The following is a 16344-nucleotide window of genomic DNA, read 5'->3' as shown; positions in this document are numbered from 1 at the left end:
CTGCTTTCTGTTCTCAAGGATTTTCTTTCCAAAAAGTGAGTGTAGGGAGGATCTTTGTTCCCAGGTCTTCTCCCTCTGTTCTGCTTTCTACTGATGCTAAAGAGAAAAACAAAAGAGAGGCAGCTTTTGCAGATGAGGCCTGGATTAATTGGTTTTTTTTCAGGACTACAAGTAGAGGGCCTCTTCAGAAGGTCAGCCAGCTTCCAGACCATCAAAGATGTGCAGAAACTCTACAATCAGGGTAAGCTCTCATCAGCCACTGCCAGTAACAGTGGGGGGGTTTTGTTGGTGAGGCAGAAATGCCAGCTTTCTTGTAATTAATTAATCACAAAACCATTTGTAATATAAAATAATAAGAGCACTAGTGCAGAAAACTGAGAGAGAGCAACAGGCACTTAATGGTTATCCCTTGATGTCACACCAGAGCCTTCAAAACCTGTAGCAGCTAATGAATGATGAGTCTGAGTCAAAAATGGTCTATTTTTTCATGAACATCTACTTTCCTGTAGTTACAAAGTACAGTGCCTCTGGTTATGGCAAAGAAATGCAATTTTGCCTAAGAATTTATGAAATGTAGTGAAGTAATTGTGAAAGTCACTGACTTCCCTGTGAAGCCACTTTATGAAATGCCTTTATGGAGAGAATCTCCTACAGCAAGATTAATAAAGCTCTATGAAAAAATATAAAAATTAAATATCAGGGGTTACAGCAGCAGAAAAGCAAGAGGTTTGCTGTTCAAAACATAGTGTGAAACAGTGTTTAAGCAGTAGTTAAAAACTAAAACATATGATTGAACACCTCTTTTCTTCTTTTTCTCCTATTAGGCAAATCTGTGAATTTTGATGACTATCATGATATCCATATTCCTGCTGTGATCCTGAAGACTTTCCTTAGGGAACTCCCCCAGCCATTACTAACATTTGACTGTTACGATCACATCCTTGGAATCACCAGTGAGTATAAATAAGTTTAGAGAAATTTGTACAGCAGGCAGGACTGGACCTGACTGATTAATTACCACTGCTGTTTGTTTGCTAACCAAGGTGCAGCAGCAGAGTTGTGGAAACAAAATTCAGTTCGGTCATTTATATATTTCTTTGGGCTTGTTTTTGTTTTGTTTTGTTTCGTTTCGTTGTGTTGGGGTTTTTTTGTTTGTTTTTTTTTGGTTTGGGGTTTTTTGTTTGGTTTTTTTTTGGTTGGTTGGTTGGGGTTTTTGTGGGGGGTTTTTTGGTTGGTTGGTTTGGTTTGTTGGTTGTTTTGGGGGTTTTTTTGTGGTGGGTTTTGGTTGTTGTTTTTTTTTTTCTGGTGGGGAGGGGATTCTTTTCATTGCAACTATTTCCATAGGATAACATATTGGGGAAGAAAGGATCTAAAGCCATGAGAAGGCATTGAGTATCTAAAGATATGGCACCACCTGAACTATGAATTATGGCCTTGTCAGGGACTGGGAGTTTATAATGCCAGCAAGGGCATTGATCCTAGTGGGGATCCATGGAGCTGGAATAGCTGAGATCCCAGAACACCTGGGAGATCCCAGAATACCTGGGAACTGGTGCCTGGTGCTGGTAGACTGAGGTTTTGCCATCCAGGCTATAGCCAAGACAGCAGGGAACCCACAGGACTTCCAGTCACAAGCACACATTTTTCCAAAACCTGTTTTTTGAGGAATTTATCCAAATGGAGTACATTTTCCAGCAGTCTGTTGGTGTGCCTTTGGCAACTGTGGGCTGATGCTCTTGCAAAGTGTAGGTTATCATCACTGTAATGGCTGTTGCTGTTGGGATAGGGCATTAAAATACTTCAGGCTGGGGATAAATCTCAATTGCTCCATGTTTGTAAGGTGCAGAAGCACAGCAGGTTTGCTGTGCCTAAATACTCTAAGTCAAATTCTAATGCTGTGCCCATCACTATCATCCTCACGTAGAGTTTCATGTCATTAACTTTATTCATGTGTTTCCACTAAAAAACTTCAGCATGTTCAGAGTCCTCTGGAGTTCTGTGCTGTTTTGCTGTTTGCAAGTCTGTAGATCACCACCTTCCAAATCAAAGACTCATCTGCTCACACAGGGAACATTCTCAGGGCACTCAGAAAAACAGGTCTGTTCACAAGCAGGTGGCAGGAGTGGAGGGACTGGAAAGAACAGGGGAAATTTGGGAAAGGGATGTACAAACGCTAATTTTTACTGAATTAAGCCTGTGCTGACATTACTTTGTGATGGAGCTAAGCAAAAAACGGGAACAAGTCTGAAAATAATCTGAGAGCAGTGCATTGTCCCAGGGACACCAGGAGGCTTTGCCTGGCCAAGCACCTGTTAAACATCCATTCCATTTTATTGTTGTTTGCTCGTGCTTTCGATTTTGACCAAATGCTTCGAAAAGTGGAGTTTAAGGGAATTACTAATTATTCTTTGGGCTCTCTTGTGTGCCTGCAGTGTGATGTCCATCTCTTACTGATGCTCTGGTGATACCCTGATTTAAAAAGACCTTAGGCTTGAGAGCCAGGCAAGCAGCTTGTTGTTCTCAAACACCAGCAGCAGAAGTATTCTCAAAAGCCACAGGAAAGGTATTCTGTGTGAATACAGTGCAGAAGGGAGCTCTGGAGAGGTGTGATCACAGACAGCTGCCTTGGGATGATTTGAAAATTCTCATTCTGTCTCCTGGAAGTGTGTGTGTGATGTGTCTGTGGCGTATCTTAACCTGCAAACCCAGAAATACAGTATCTCTGCTTTACAGCACTCTGAAACGATAGGGAACATTTTCTCTTTATGGTCTCATCTAAATTATTCTTTTTTTAAAGTGTTATTGATGGGAGCTGTGAAATAAATGAGCCGAGTGACAGACTTAAAAAAATTAATAAAACCTTGAAGCTTATAATTGTTGAAGATCTTCACCTTTAGTCATGAAAACTGCTAGTAAGGTTTCTTTAACCCAGTAATGCTACAATTTCTGCATCATATATTCTGCAGAAGACTGAAAAAAAAATTCTTGGGACTCAGATGAATGTGTTTTATAGGAGCTGGTAGTTTTGCAGTAGGAAAAAACATCTCCACAGTTCACCACAATAAAGCTTCATGTGTTTAATTCAGTGCTTTCAAAGCACTTAATGTGCTGAAATTTTGTGCATGCACACACAGCCTTGTGCACTCCCAGGGAGAGAGAGAGAAATGCAACAGATGCAGAAATAGTATCAGCAAAACTGAGCTGGTTAGGTTAGGCATGGTTACCATCATCAGACCTTTCTCCAGACTGGTGTTCAACTTACAGTACCACAATGACCTGTGATATTTTAAATATTTTAATTTAATATATATATTAATATGTAGTTAACTATTTATATATTATATTATGTATTTTATGAAAATATACAACTATCTTTATATATAAATAATTACATAAATCTATAAATTATATATAAATATATAAATATTTTATATATAATAAAATATAATAGAGATATCAAATAAAATACTGTGGTATTCCAGGGGGGGAAAAAAGTCACTTGATAGAGCATCTGAAATATGAGTGTCAGTGTAACTCTCACCTGGACTGTCTAGATGATGTAGGAAGTTTGGGGTCCACTTCTGGGTTTGCCCATCTGTAGAAATGAGTTAATGAACCTGCTTAGGTTCATCTCTAGAAGTGGCCCTCTCATAACTTTTTTGCCAAGGCAGAAGAGTTTCCTGTAGTGATTTTAAAGTTAGTAGGTTGCCAAAAGGGCATTTTGGGCAGGACTGTGTCTCAGCAAGAATAAAATCAGAACATAAAAAGTAGACATCTCAATTAAGTGCATGGAGTGATAACGAGATTCAAACCAAGGTCTTTGAAAGTCCTCTCGAGCAAAGAAATTATTTTGGCTGTTTCACTGCCTTGAGAAAATGCTCTGGAAGTGGGTCTGGGCCAGATCCATGATAACACAAAATGTGATAGAGGCTGTCCAAGGGATAAACCCTCCCTGGCACCGTGGTGGCCGTGGTTATCAGCAGAGCTGAATTTCGTGGCCGGTTTTACAGATGTCATTCCAGCAGACATAAATAAGTTATGATTTCTTGGCGACGTTTGGATGCTCCAGAGTTAAGTTAATGCTTTGGCATTGCAGGTGTGGAGAGCTGTTTGAGAGTCACCAGGTGCAAACAAATCATTCAGGGGCTTCCCGAGCACAACTACATCGTCCTGAAATACCTGATGTGCTTCCTCCACATGGTGAGTCCGGGCACAAATCCCAAAACGGTTTTCTTTCTCAGTCTGTCCTTCTTAATTCCACATTCAACATCTCCAAAAAAGTGAGTATTTGAAGCAGGGTGGTGAGGTGCTTGTGCAGGACTTGCAGAACCCTCCAGTTTTGACAGGAGTTGGTGCCAAGCAATAGTCTGACCATCCCTTCACCATGAAATCCTTTAGTTGTAATGAAAATTACCGTGTACATTTAAATGAACTGTGCCTGCACTGGGGTCTTTAGAAGTCCTGTTCCCTCCACTCAACACTCAGAATCTATGTTTTTCTTGATTTGGTTTGGTGGTTTTTTTTCCTATTTTGGAGTGAAAAAAAAAAAGCCTGACAATAGTGGTTGTGTAATTTTCAGTGCTGGAGAAAACCTAGGTGAAATCACCTTTTCCCCTAAAATATAAATATTGGGCAACTAAAACACCAAATAAATTAGTTTTTATTTTAGAAAATTATAGAAATGTTAATAAGCTTTAGAACAACCGTCAGCAAATTATTTCATATTAAATCTTAAAAATAGCATTTTCCTTTTTAAAATAGCCATTCCTTGCTACACTGTTAAACTAAAAGCCTAGAATGTACTGTTTTGCAAGGATTTTTTTTTTTATTGCTCAGGATAAATAAAATCATGTGTCTTCGGTCCTACTTTGTTCGTTTTGCTGATTTCTTTTAACCCACTTCTGGGAAAGCCACGGGTGTGAGGGTTTGGGGAACATCCCTTCCAAACAGTTCTGCAGGCATCCTTTGGCTGTGCAGGACAAGACAGTCACAGGACTGAAAATTTCCCTTCCTTCTAACTTATCCAGTGCATTGCCTTTTCCAGGTTGCAGTTTTCAAACCTGGGTGCCTGAAATGGAGGGTCAGGGTGTAGCTGGTGCCTGAATCAAGGGGTCCAGTTTTCAGAAGTCCTGAGCCCACCACAGCAATCAGACCTGTGGAATGATGCTGATTTTCACCAGGGAGGGAACTGGCCCTCAGTTGCTGTTCTTGGGCTACAGTCATGTTTGCCACGTCCTAGCCAGGAGTTTATTTCAGAAACAAGTACATTTAATCCCTTTTACAGTCAAAGCACCAGGGAAAAGCAAGATTAAAGGATAAACACGTGGATAGAACCCTCAGACAGCGCTCCTGTAATACCCACACGTTGGTTTGCTGCTGCTTAGCTGAATCCTAAAGCTATTAAGGAAATCCTCACGTCATTTGCTATTATTTTAGCAAGTGATATCTGTCCTCAGCATTATGAGTCGTGTAAGTGACTTTGTTCCAGCAATAGATGCACCATCTCCACGCGTTTCTTAAGAGCTGAGCACTCGAGGTGTTAATGAGGTGTGCAAAAGTACCACAGCGAGTTTGCTGTAATTGGGCCCCAGAATGCAGCATTATTTTTAAGTGTGCCTTGTTATGGGAAGCGCAGCACCGAGTTGATGCCGGTGCTCAGATCTGCAATTTTTGCCGATCCGCGGCTTTTCATCCTTAATGTCTCGGGGAATATTTGCATTTGGAAAGGTCAAGGAAACGTGAAACAATCTCAGAGCTGGAGATTTCTATTCACTGCAGGTTGGTGCTGCACAGGCTGCCACAATTCAAACTTTTAACAGACCACTCCACCAATAATTCTGGTTTTTACCTGAAAGCATCAACCTTCTTACATACAAGAGGCAATTTAATTCTTCCACGAGCTAAGCCTTGAGTAGTGCAAGAGGTACTTGTGGTAATTTCATCAAGTGGGATGAATTGTAATCACTAGATACAGGTTTTGAACACTCCAAGTTTGATGCTGGTTTGTAGAAGAACAGAAAAAAAAAATTTCCTATTTTCTCTGCAGTCTCAACCCACTTGTTTAACGAAAAGCTCCTTCTAGTCCAAGAGAGCAAGACAATGCAACTTCTACAGAAGTAACAGACTTGAATTTCAAAAATAGGCCCAAGTCTTTTAACTGTGGATCAGGGGTGATTTTGCCAGGAATGAGCCCAGCAGTGAAAGGCATAAACCAGCCCATCTCCACCTGGCAGTGCCTCTGGCTGCTGGACAGGGATTTGCAGCCCTTGGAGCTGCAGTGGACTGAGATCCCTTGGCAGAAATGGGCAATTGGGAGCAAGAGGGAAACAAGGACCAGCTTTCACAAGTCAGTCCCTGAATTATGTCTGTAAAATGTGTCAGTGCTTGCTCAGCTGATCTCAGAAGGGATGAGTGTGCACAAGTGTTTGTGTTGCACGAGCCCTGCACTGCAAGTGCAGTGGAGCAGATTCAGGAATGCACAGGCAAACTTAAAGGGTTTAAAGAAGCAAATTACTTGGCCAAGCACCCTGAGGGCTGCAGTTCTGAAGCCAGAAACCATTCCCTAGAAAACTGTAATTGTAGTTTCCGTGACACTCTAAGGCTAAAGAAGCTCTAGAGAGGAGAGTTGGTAGAGGCAATAATATCACCTAACCTGTGTTTTTATAACCGTGGCTTTGGTTTTGGTACCAGCTGATACAGCCCTCTCTCTGTGCTTACATTTTCCCTCTCTGCTGCTGTTTTCTGTCCCTCCAATCCTGCCTGATGTGGGAAGGGTGGCTGACTGGGCTGAAAGAACCGCTGCAAAAACATGCCAAATTTAATTTAAAACGACAAAATCGGACAAATCAGAAAATATGGACAAGGGTTTGGGGCCCACGAGCTGTGCTTCAGATCTGTGGCTGAAAGAGCAGAGTTAAAGCCAAGTACAGGCTGGAAAAGAAACGCTGTGAATTAATGTTTTGTCTCCATCACTTGTCCAGCTGAACAGTGTAATCAGCTCCAGCAAAGCTTGGGGGTGGCTGGAGATGACAGGACATGTTGGGAAGGATTAGGTGACTAAGGCTCATGGAGCAGATACAAGCAGTTGGCACACCTGCAAGGGAGCTGACAGTGGGTGGTAGAAAAGAATTTCAGTCAGTTTGTGGGAGTGTTTTAATATCTAGTAATTTTCTTTTGAAAATGTTTTGTGGAGTTCCTTTCAGCACTGCCACTGAGAAACCAAAGAGATGGTGGTGTTCTTGGATTTTTAAAAGTGATAGTGATAATTGGCTGTTTTACCCACTGTGTTTCACTGTTTAAGTTCTTTGGGTGGTGTAGTGGCTGTCTGGTCTCACTCCTGCAGTATCCATAAATCACAGAATCATCAAGGTTGGAAGAGACCTTCACGATCACCCAGTCCCACCATCAACCCAGCACCACTACACTGAATTTAGTTCCATCCATTCAGGGTGGTAGGATAAAAGCACATGGAATCAAAAATCATCACAATTTTGCTGGGTGGAGCTGGGTGTTTGTCCTGGGATAGTGAAAATATGTATTTTGCATTCCTCGATGTGGCACTAAAACTTCAGTGGTTATTCCCAATGATGAGCTGTTCAATGTACAAATTTTATCTTTCTAGAAGACTTTCTTTCAATATAGGCTGTCATTACTTAATGATTTTTCTATACATGTTCCAGTGAAAGGGGGAAAAAAAACCACCAAAACAACAAAGTGGAGCTGTGTAGTTCTTTGTTGTAATACTTTCCTGTGATGTTCAGATGATTCCGTCAAGGATATGATCTAGGCCCTTGGAGAGTTGTCTTTTATTAGCTCATCAAATTGACAGAGCATGTATTTTCAATTGAAACAGAGATGATGGTTACTAACTTTGTGAGGGAATCAAAGAGGGAGTCAAGGGGGTTGATCCAAGTGCTGTCATTTGTGTTTCTTAGGCAGAACGTAGCTTTGGGGTGAATTTATTCAGAGGGGCAGCCCGTGAGGAGGGCTCCTGACTGCATCTGCCCTTGCAGGGAAGCCTGATCCCCTCGGGGAGAGGTAAAGCCAGACCACGGGTGTGGTGAGGCTGCCTTGAAAGCAGCTTTTGGTGAGTGGGCAAAGTCACTGTGGAGAGTCAGATTCAGCTGCACACTTTTCCTTGGATCTGCTGAGGAAGGGATTGCTGTGTATTTTGGAGCACGGCAACGTTGCCATGTCTCCCTCAAGCTCCCAAGTCATCCCCATTGATGACTCACAGAAAAGGCTCAGTGCAGCTCTGCCTCAGATGATAAAATCAGTGTTCCATTTTATCTCAGGGATTTTCTCCCTCGGAGGAGAAGCTGTGCCACGGGTGTTTTTGTTGATCATTGCAATGTCAACTGTCTCCTTGAAATGTTCACCGAGTGGTGGTGGGTGGGAAGAGATGGTTTCATCTTGGGGCTGGAAACAACCTTTGAAATAGTTGGCCTAAAGAGAAAACAAACAAATCTAGCTCTACAGCAATTCGGTGGTGTTGCTTTGAGCTGAAATGTTGGCTTTCAAAAGCAGCAGCTGGGTCAGGCTGAGTGTGTTTCAACCAGTGTTTAAAGACAGGTCCTGTACACAGCTCGTGGGGTGGAGGGAGTCAGGAGCACTCCCAAACACTGGGGGAAGACAACTGCAACAGGTTTGGCTCTTTCCACTGTGCTTCTGTGCCATCCCAGGGTACCTGCCCCTTACACCTAAGGTACCTTTCTTGGGGTACAGCACTTTTTTGTGCTACAGAAAACACAGTGTGATGGGCTGTAGCCCAATGCTGTAGAGACTTTAGACTGAAAGAAACACCAAAAAATATGTTGTACTTGTTTCACAGGTGTTTCACACGTACAACATTACACAGTGTGAAGTCTGTGTTAGCCACTTAAGGGCCAGAACACAGTTCTTAACCTTGTTATATTTATTTGTAGCCCAGCACTAGTTCATTGTCCAGCTGCCTTCAGGCAAATAGTGTCTGAAAGGCATTATATCCTCTCCTGGCTGGACAAAGAGGGTAAAAACACCAAGGAAGGTGGGTCTGGGCTGTAGAAGATAGAGAGGAATGAAACCTGTGTTGCTGGGCAGGGGGCAACTGGAGTTTATGCCTGTGCTAAAAAGTATTCTCATGATCATAATGTTTCTTAGTTTTTCCTCCAGTGCCCTCAGGCTTTTCATAGTACCACAGAGCTGCCTTTTCAGGAGGCTTTATGGCAAGACAGAAATTGAGAGGCACTAAGAAATAGAATTTTTGCTTTCCTATTCAACTTGAAATTGTAGCAGGAAGAATAGATGGGAGATTTTGCCCAATGATTCCTTGTTCTGTTCTGAAATGGCAGCTCCAGTGTAACCTGCACAGTGCAGTTTGTGACTGTGGTCTTCTCATGCCAGGTTACAGACCAACTGCAGCAAGATCAGCCTGGCAAGAACTGCCTGAATTACCTGGGTCAGCAGGAACCAGGAGCACCTTCAGCTGGCTGGCTGTTTACAAATAGCAGAAATTTGTCAGGGAGGACACCCAGGCCATACTGGGCTTTAGATACCAGGAGAACAAAAGACACACAAATTCCTGCCAAGCTCACACGGAGAAAAACACTCTGCTAACCAGCTCTGGGCTCACATCCACATGTAGCAGTAGGACACATCATGCAGGTGCAGAACAGATTTCACTGCTGTGTGCTTTACCTACAGCCTGTTTTCACCTCCATTTCTCCAAAGGAATTGGGTGGACGTGGAGGTACTTAGAAGAGAAGTCAAGCATCAGTGAAAGGAAAAACAATCCTTCTAAAGCTTCAGACACCCTCCAGGTTGATGTACCCGTGCCCAGGGTCTGCTCCCCTCATTGGTTCCCCCTCAGCACAGGTGGTGTCTTGTCTCTCCCAGTCTGGGCCACTTGTCTGCATGTACCTGTTCACGTTTATGTTTTTCCAGGTTTCCCAGGAGAGCATCTACAACAGAATGACAGCATCCAGCCTGGCCTGTGTCTTCGGCTTGAATCTGATCTGGCCCTCGAAAGGAACCGCCTCCCTGAGTGCTCTGGTGCCTCTGAACCTCTTCACTGAGCTGCTGATAGATTTCTACACGAATATCTTCAACTCCCGGACAGTGCCTGGGGAGGTCTTACCTTAATGCTCCCAGAGGGGAGGATGGACTGAAGCTCCTGTGCCTCAGCTGGTGCGACATTTCTGTTCAGGGCTCTCTCCTGCGAAGAAAATTTTCAATACAGAGCAAAATTTCTACATCTTCCCGAATACCAAAGATGCTGGGAGAAGTACAGTGCCCTGTATGTTCTCATCACATGGGGAGAATATGAACATGAACATTCAATGACCAACAGGTCAAAGTGAATCCCCTTATTAAACTCGAGCATCTGGCAAAAACTGTTAAGAAAACCCCCATGACACTACATGCCAGTCTGTCATTTCTTGGGGATCTGGAGACATTACTATGTGACATTATTTTCTGCATGGGCAGAGCCAAGTTCTGGACCACTCCTGAATGTACATATTTCTTTTTTGTTGTTTTTTTTTTTTTTTTATTTGAATACAAGTTTGTTAGAAATTTCCCCGTTAAGTTAATAAAGGAGGAATCAATTTTTAAGTACGAACATTTCTAAACTATCTTCCCATATACTGAAGTGTCTTGTTTCACACACACACAAAAAAGTGTGGGCAGTTGTTGACAGGAACCACGAAGAATAAAACGTTTCCTGGGTAATTTGAGTTGTGCAGACAGCTAACTAATGATGCTTGCAAATACCTAATATATGCAGTTAATCACTGCAGCTGCATGTGCAAAGGATGTGGAAGCTTTTTACTTCTTATAAGTTCAAATGGGGAGCAATAATGTTAGCTGATTTTCCCCCCTAAATTTTTGGCATTTTCATCAGTGGAGCTGTATCAGTGAGTGCATAATACAGAATATAGACTAATTCTGAGACAAGTACCCCCAGCGTTTGGGCTGTGGGATTTTACAGATTGAGTCAATAGAAATTTGCTCTTCAAATCAGCTTCTCTAGAAAGCATTAAGAGCAACAGCTTGGATAATATAAATAATACCATTTTTACACATTGAAAGTCTATTATTAGTCCCAATGTGAATAATTAGCCAACATAAAGGGAAGATTTTCAGTGTTTCCTTTCTAACTATGCCATCAATATGGCTCTGATGAACTCTAACACACTGCTATTTCATTGTTTAACACTGATTGGCACTGCTGTGGCATAACAAAGTTATCACCACGTTGCCTGCAGAGCAGAAGAAAATTAACCAGTGTTGAAAAAAGGTAAGTGGTGTTTTCCCTAATGCTCTGGTCTTCCTGCTTCTGTGCAGAGTTAATGAAACAGAGGGACTATTTAGACTTCAGTAAAGTAACAGTCTCAGGAGGACAGCTTAGGCACCCCCTCCTTTCAAAAACACAAGGACACCTTTTATCCCCTGGGTTTTAGTGAGTTGAGGGCTTGTGCTTCTGTCCTTCCCCTTGGCCATTTGGAATTTCCTGCCCGTGTGAAGAGGGGAAAAAAATCTTATTGCAGAGGGAGGAGAGGGTTTTTGTTCTTGTCAGTACTTTCGGGACACAACCAAGTATTCAGGAGGCTGTGGATGCTGGATGTGCCAGGCCTCCATTTGCCCAGTAGATGTCATCTATAGCATTAGGCAATGATTAAAATTTGAAATACACAGAGGCTTTAGGGCAAGATGTTTTAGGACCAACTTCTCACGTCACAGTCGTGTGTTTGCCCAGGTCCTCAAGTGTCTTAAAGACAACATTTTGGCTTTTGAATATATGCAAGTAATAACCATTTATTACTCCCATTTAAATATAAAATCTCGCATAACACAAAGAGAATAATTAACAAGCATTCATGATTGTTTCATTGCATCAAAATGAGGTTGCCAAGGATAAAACTATCAAAGTTTTGTATTTTAACTCATCAGGTTTACATCTGAGGTACCAGTGACAGCCTCCTTGCCTTGAGTTATGTAAACCAAACGCAGTTATGCTCAGCACCTGGTTCTGCACATCAGCACCTGGTTTTGATGGGGGAGGAATTTGGCCTCTGGGAATTAACAAAACCACAGTATTTTGCCACCCTCTGCCTTGGTCAAAATACATGTAGGTTAGTTTTGCTGTCTGCAAAAAAGAATGAAGAAGCACCTGGCTTTAGAAAAGTGCTTTAGGATTAAATATTGGTAAGTCCTATAAAATGGTTGTTTTCCATTTCCCCATGTCCCCCTTTCAAAACTCCAGCTAAACCAAATGGCATTTGGTCTGCTGTGAGATGGGAATGGGAGCCCTGGACAACTCTGGCACAGTACCAGACCAGAGCCCTTTGGGTTGAAATCCTGAGTTCATGGCAGTCAGCTTTGCTCAGAAAGGGCTGGAGAGGGGGCTCCCACATTGTTTCAGTTCTCCAACTCATCCCAGACTGGGAGGGAGCAGCAATTTGGCAGCCACAGGAGCCCTCAGGATGCAGCTGCCTCTGACCCCGTTACTTTTATAAGTAAGAAGTGCAAGACATGAGCATCCCTTCACTAATTTGCCTGCCTGTGGACACCCAAGATGGTAATTAAAACTGGCCTCACTCTCTCAGCGCTGGTCACACACCAAACAGCAGGTCTTCCTTGCAGGGCTTTGTAAAATACCATTTCCCAGCAATTTATGGCTCCTCTCATTTAGTGAATGAAGAACAAAATGGCATTTTCTCATCTCAAGGTGCCTTCTTCCTTTAAAGAACAGGTCACACCTGTTATCCCAGTGTGATCATTTGATGCTGCTTGAGAGAAGAGGGGGCTCTGCTTCTGATCAGTGCTGGGGGTCAGAGTGGGACAGGGGACTGGGGTTCCTGCTCCCCTTTGCCTTCCACCCCAGCCTTTCCCTGCAATCCCACCCCTCACAGGGATCAGACATTCCCAAATTAAAGACACCTGGGTATCAAACCCCTCCCAGTGATGAGACCTCTGCTCTGTCCCCCCTTGCCCCAAAGGAATGGGCAAAATCCTCCCTCTGCAGCAGAACCCCCCCAGTCTCTGTCCTGAGTGCCAGACTTAACTATGACATTAAATCAGCTCTCATGAATTATTCAGAAGGGTTTGGAGTGAAATTCATGTTAGAGAAATATATGTTTCAAATTTCCTGACTCTAAGAGGAGTCCTGGAGGTGTCCCCTGCAGTTACTTTGATAACAGTTTCTCTTTACAAATGATAATTGCACGATTCCAGCTTTTGTACAGTGTGGCCTTGTGAACTCTTCTCCCGTATCAAAGAACAATTTTCAGATCATTTCCATAGCAAAAAGAAAGTGATTATGGAGATAATCTGTTGGAAACACACATGCTGGATTTCAGTTTAAAACAATAAAATGCAGTCATGGAATGAGAAATCAAGTGTTACCTAGCTGACAATATACAGAGAATAAATTGCCTAAGCATTTTAGTTTACTGAGCTGTTAGGAGTTGAAAATTGGTCCCAAGATTAGTCTGATTATCAGGGTGCCTCTAGCAACAAGCACCGAAGGGAAGGAGGGGGAAGGGAACACTTTTCCACTCTGAATCTATGAAGAAATGTAAGAAGATTGAACAGTGTCATTAACCGGGGGGGCCTTTGCAGCTCTTACAAAAAAACTTCCATAAATGCCTCTCACTTCCACGTGTGCAGAGGATCTGTCTGTGTGTGCTGCAATCCTCGAGCAGCAGCTGCCCCAGAACCTCCCAGAGCCTTATAAACTTGAATATATTCATCCCCCCGTGAGGGGACTGAGAATAGAAAGGCTCCAGGTACTCTATTCGCGTGCTCAGGGTGTGCTCAGGCAGCACGTTGAACTTTTAGTGGGATTGATGGTGCAATCATACCCCCCTCCTTCATTTCCTGAATGGTTTGTCTTCACAAGTGTGGCTTTGCCAACACTCCTCTTTTCTTGAGGGGACGTGGGAGAGGAAGTTGAGGGAGAGGTACCAGCAGCACCTGGAATTCGTGAAGTGAGAAACTTGTGTGCAGTCGAAGCTTTACTGGGCACTCACATTCCAGCCCATCCCCTGTGCACTTCTGTGGGAAATATCCCTCTCTCTAAATTTAGAAAGACGGCATAAACTTAGGGAACAAAGAAACAAGGAAGAATTTATTCAACATGTTGGGTCTTTCTCGCACCGAGTTCTGGGGAAAAAGACATCTTTGGTTTAAATTCCATACATTTTATAGCTTCACAAAATCCCACCCTTTTCAGATAAGTTTTAATGTATTTGTCTTTACCTAAAAAGGTTTCTTTTCTCTGAAAAGGGGCTTTCCCTTTTTCCCAGTTGGCTGCAAGCCATGTACAAAATGGCCCTAAAAGATTTAATTTTTTAAGAATTTTCTCATTTCCCTTGTCCCGCCGAAAGAGACCTTGACACCCAAGTTCAGGTCTTGGAACTTGGATATCTCACAACTTCACCGTAGACCTATTTGTATAAAAAACCGTATTTTTATTTCTCATATTTCTAGCATGTCTCCGTGTACAAAGAGCAGTGAGCAGCAAAGCCCTGCTGTGAGCAGGCTCATCTCCATCGAAGCAAAAGGTGTGAGCGTGAGAAGGGTGTAAACCTTGTGTTCAAAAGGTGTTCTACCTTCTCTGGTGGAATAATGCTCATTTTCACAACCTGCATTCAAAGTTTGGTTTCTGTCCTCATCCGTGCATGCCCTGGAAAGCTGTTTCAGTGTGTGTGGAATGGAGCAAAGGATTCCAGTGTTCTTCTTTCTTGCAGACTGGAAAGCTTGAGAAAGGAATGCCTTGGGGGTTATGCTGCTGATTTAAACAGTGAGCTGGGCTGGAGGAAGGAAACTCAAGCAGGAAACTCAAATACAACCAGGGAAAAAGCCCTTTTACACAGTGGGCCTCTCAGCACCTAAATTCTGCTCCCCAGAATTGTCACTGAGAAAAAAGACTTCTGGTTTGCCTCTCTGGGCTGGAGATGCACAAACACATGATGGTACACGAGTTCTCCTGTTTCTTCCTAACTGGGGTCTGTGCCCTGTAGTGCTGGGAAAGCTGTGGTACTTGTACACAGGACTGTAGTCCCATTATCCTGGCTGTTCCTCTCTAGAATCGTTGGCAGTTCACCCTTAAAAATAATTAGCTGATTGGAAAATTATTTCTGCTGGAATATGACAACTCAACGAAAAATAAAAGTGTTTTCTTAAAAGGCTCAGTTTTGGTGCTGTTCTTTCAGAAATCATGAAGTTCTTCTACAAAGCCGCCTGTGTGGGTCTGAATCACAGAATTCCAAGTTCATCCAGGGCCCAGCTCTGGCTCTTCCAGCCTCTGCAGAGCTCCAGACCTTCCCATTCATAGACTTCTGAGATGCCATCACCTTCCTGCACGTGGTGTTGCAATTACTGCCAGAGGTAAGGAGGGAATTCTGCTGGGGCCGGGGGGAGATGACACACATAGCTGACTGATCATTAATGCTGCCTTTTTTTCCTGTGGCCCTGATTTCTCCACGGTGCAACCGTGGTGCAGTGACTGCTCTCCTGGCTGGCAGTCTCTCTGCAGTCCCCAGAGCAGCAGCTTGTCACTCACAGGCTCAGAGCTTGATCCCAGGGTTGGGAGCTGCTGGATCTGACGCCTGGCCCAGATCTTGGGGGGCAAAACTGCAGAGTGCAGCCTGGGAACATGCTTCTCCAAAATACAGAGCTCAGACTGCTGCCTGCTTCATTTTCTCATGCTTCAATCCTAATCCCCAAAAACATACTCATTTAACCTGCTGCCAGCCCAGATGTTAATGACAAGCTCCTCAAGCTCGATATGAAATTAGGACTTCTATATTTTGGTTTTCTTTTTTCTTTATTACATGGATTGTGCTCCCCAATACCGAGTTGTACTCTCAAATTGTTTCTGCACTCCAACCTTTAATTGCCCACAAAAGCAGTTTACAGCCTCTTAGTCGTCTGTCATGAAAATTATCCCCTTAATTAGTGGGATAATAAAAAGCAATTGTAAAACGCACCAAACTGCATCATCTTTAGTGTCTGAACTGGATTTCTGCAGCAAGTCATGGAAGTCTTTGGATGGATGGATATTTGACACTTAGCCCAAGAATTTCTTGACCCAAAACTCTACAAATAGTAATGGCTGTAGTAAGGTACTTGGATTTTCTCTTTGAGGAGTGTCCAAAGAAACATGTTCTCCCCCTCTTTCACCTGCCAGAGTTGTGTTTTTTATTTTCCTGTGTATTTCCCACCCCTTAAGAGCTGCATCCTCTGCCTGTTGCCAGGTGCTTCCTTCTCCCTCAGCAGTCTGCCAGCAGTCTATGGACACGACCCCACTGGGATTCTGGGGGAGTAGAAGTGATCCAAGGCTCTCGTGGCAGTTCTGCAGCT

The 16344-nt window shown here is 43.2% G+C and overlaps 1 protein-coding gene across 1 annotated transcript in view; it reads left to right on the top strand.

The window, feature by feature from the left end:
- ARHGAP8 (Rho GTPase activating protein 8) overlaps positions 1–10590 on the top strand; it is a 60147-nt gene extending 49557 nt beyond the window's left edge. Inside the window, exons 10-13 of the mRNA XM_027742682.2 lie at positions 164–241; positions 825–953; positions 4097–4200; positions 9922–10590. Coding sequence (XP_027598483.1) covers positions 164–241; positions 825–953; positions 4097–4200; positions 9922–10119 — 509 coding nt within the window. The 3' untranslated portion in view covers positions 10120–10590. The remainder of the gene's footprint in view (positions 1–163; positions 242–824; positions 954–4096; positions 4201–9921) is intronic.
- Positions 10591–16344: the final 5754 nt, after the last annotated feature.

The sequence above is a fragment of the Pipra filicauda genome, unplaced genomic scaffold (assembly GCF_003945595.2).
Source record: "Pipra filicauda isolate LSUMZ 115617 unplaced genomic scaffold, ASM394559v2 scaffold471_size599564_pilon, whole genome shotgun sequence".
In the NCBI taxonomy this organism is placed as follows: Eukaryota; Metazoa; Chordata; class Aves; order Passeriformes; family Pipridae; genus Pipra; species Pipra filicauda.
This window is presented reverse-complemented; position numbering and strand designations above follow the sequence as displayed.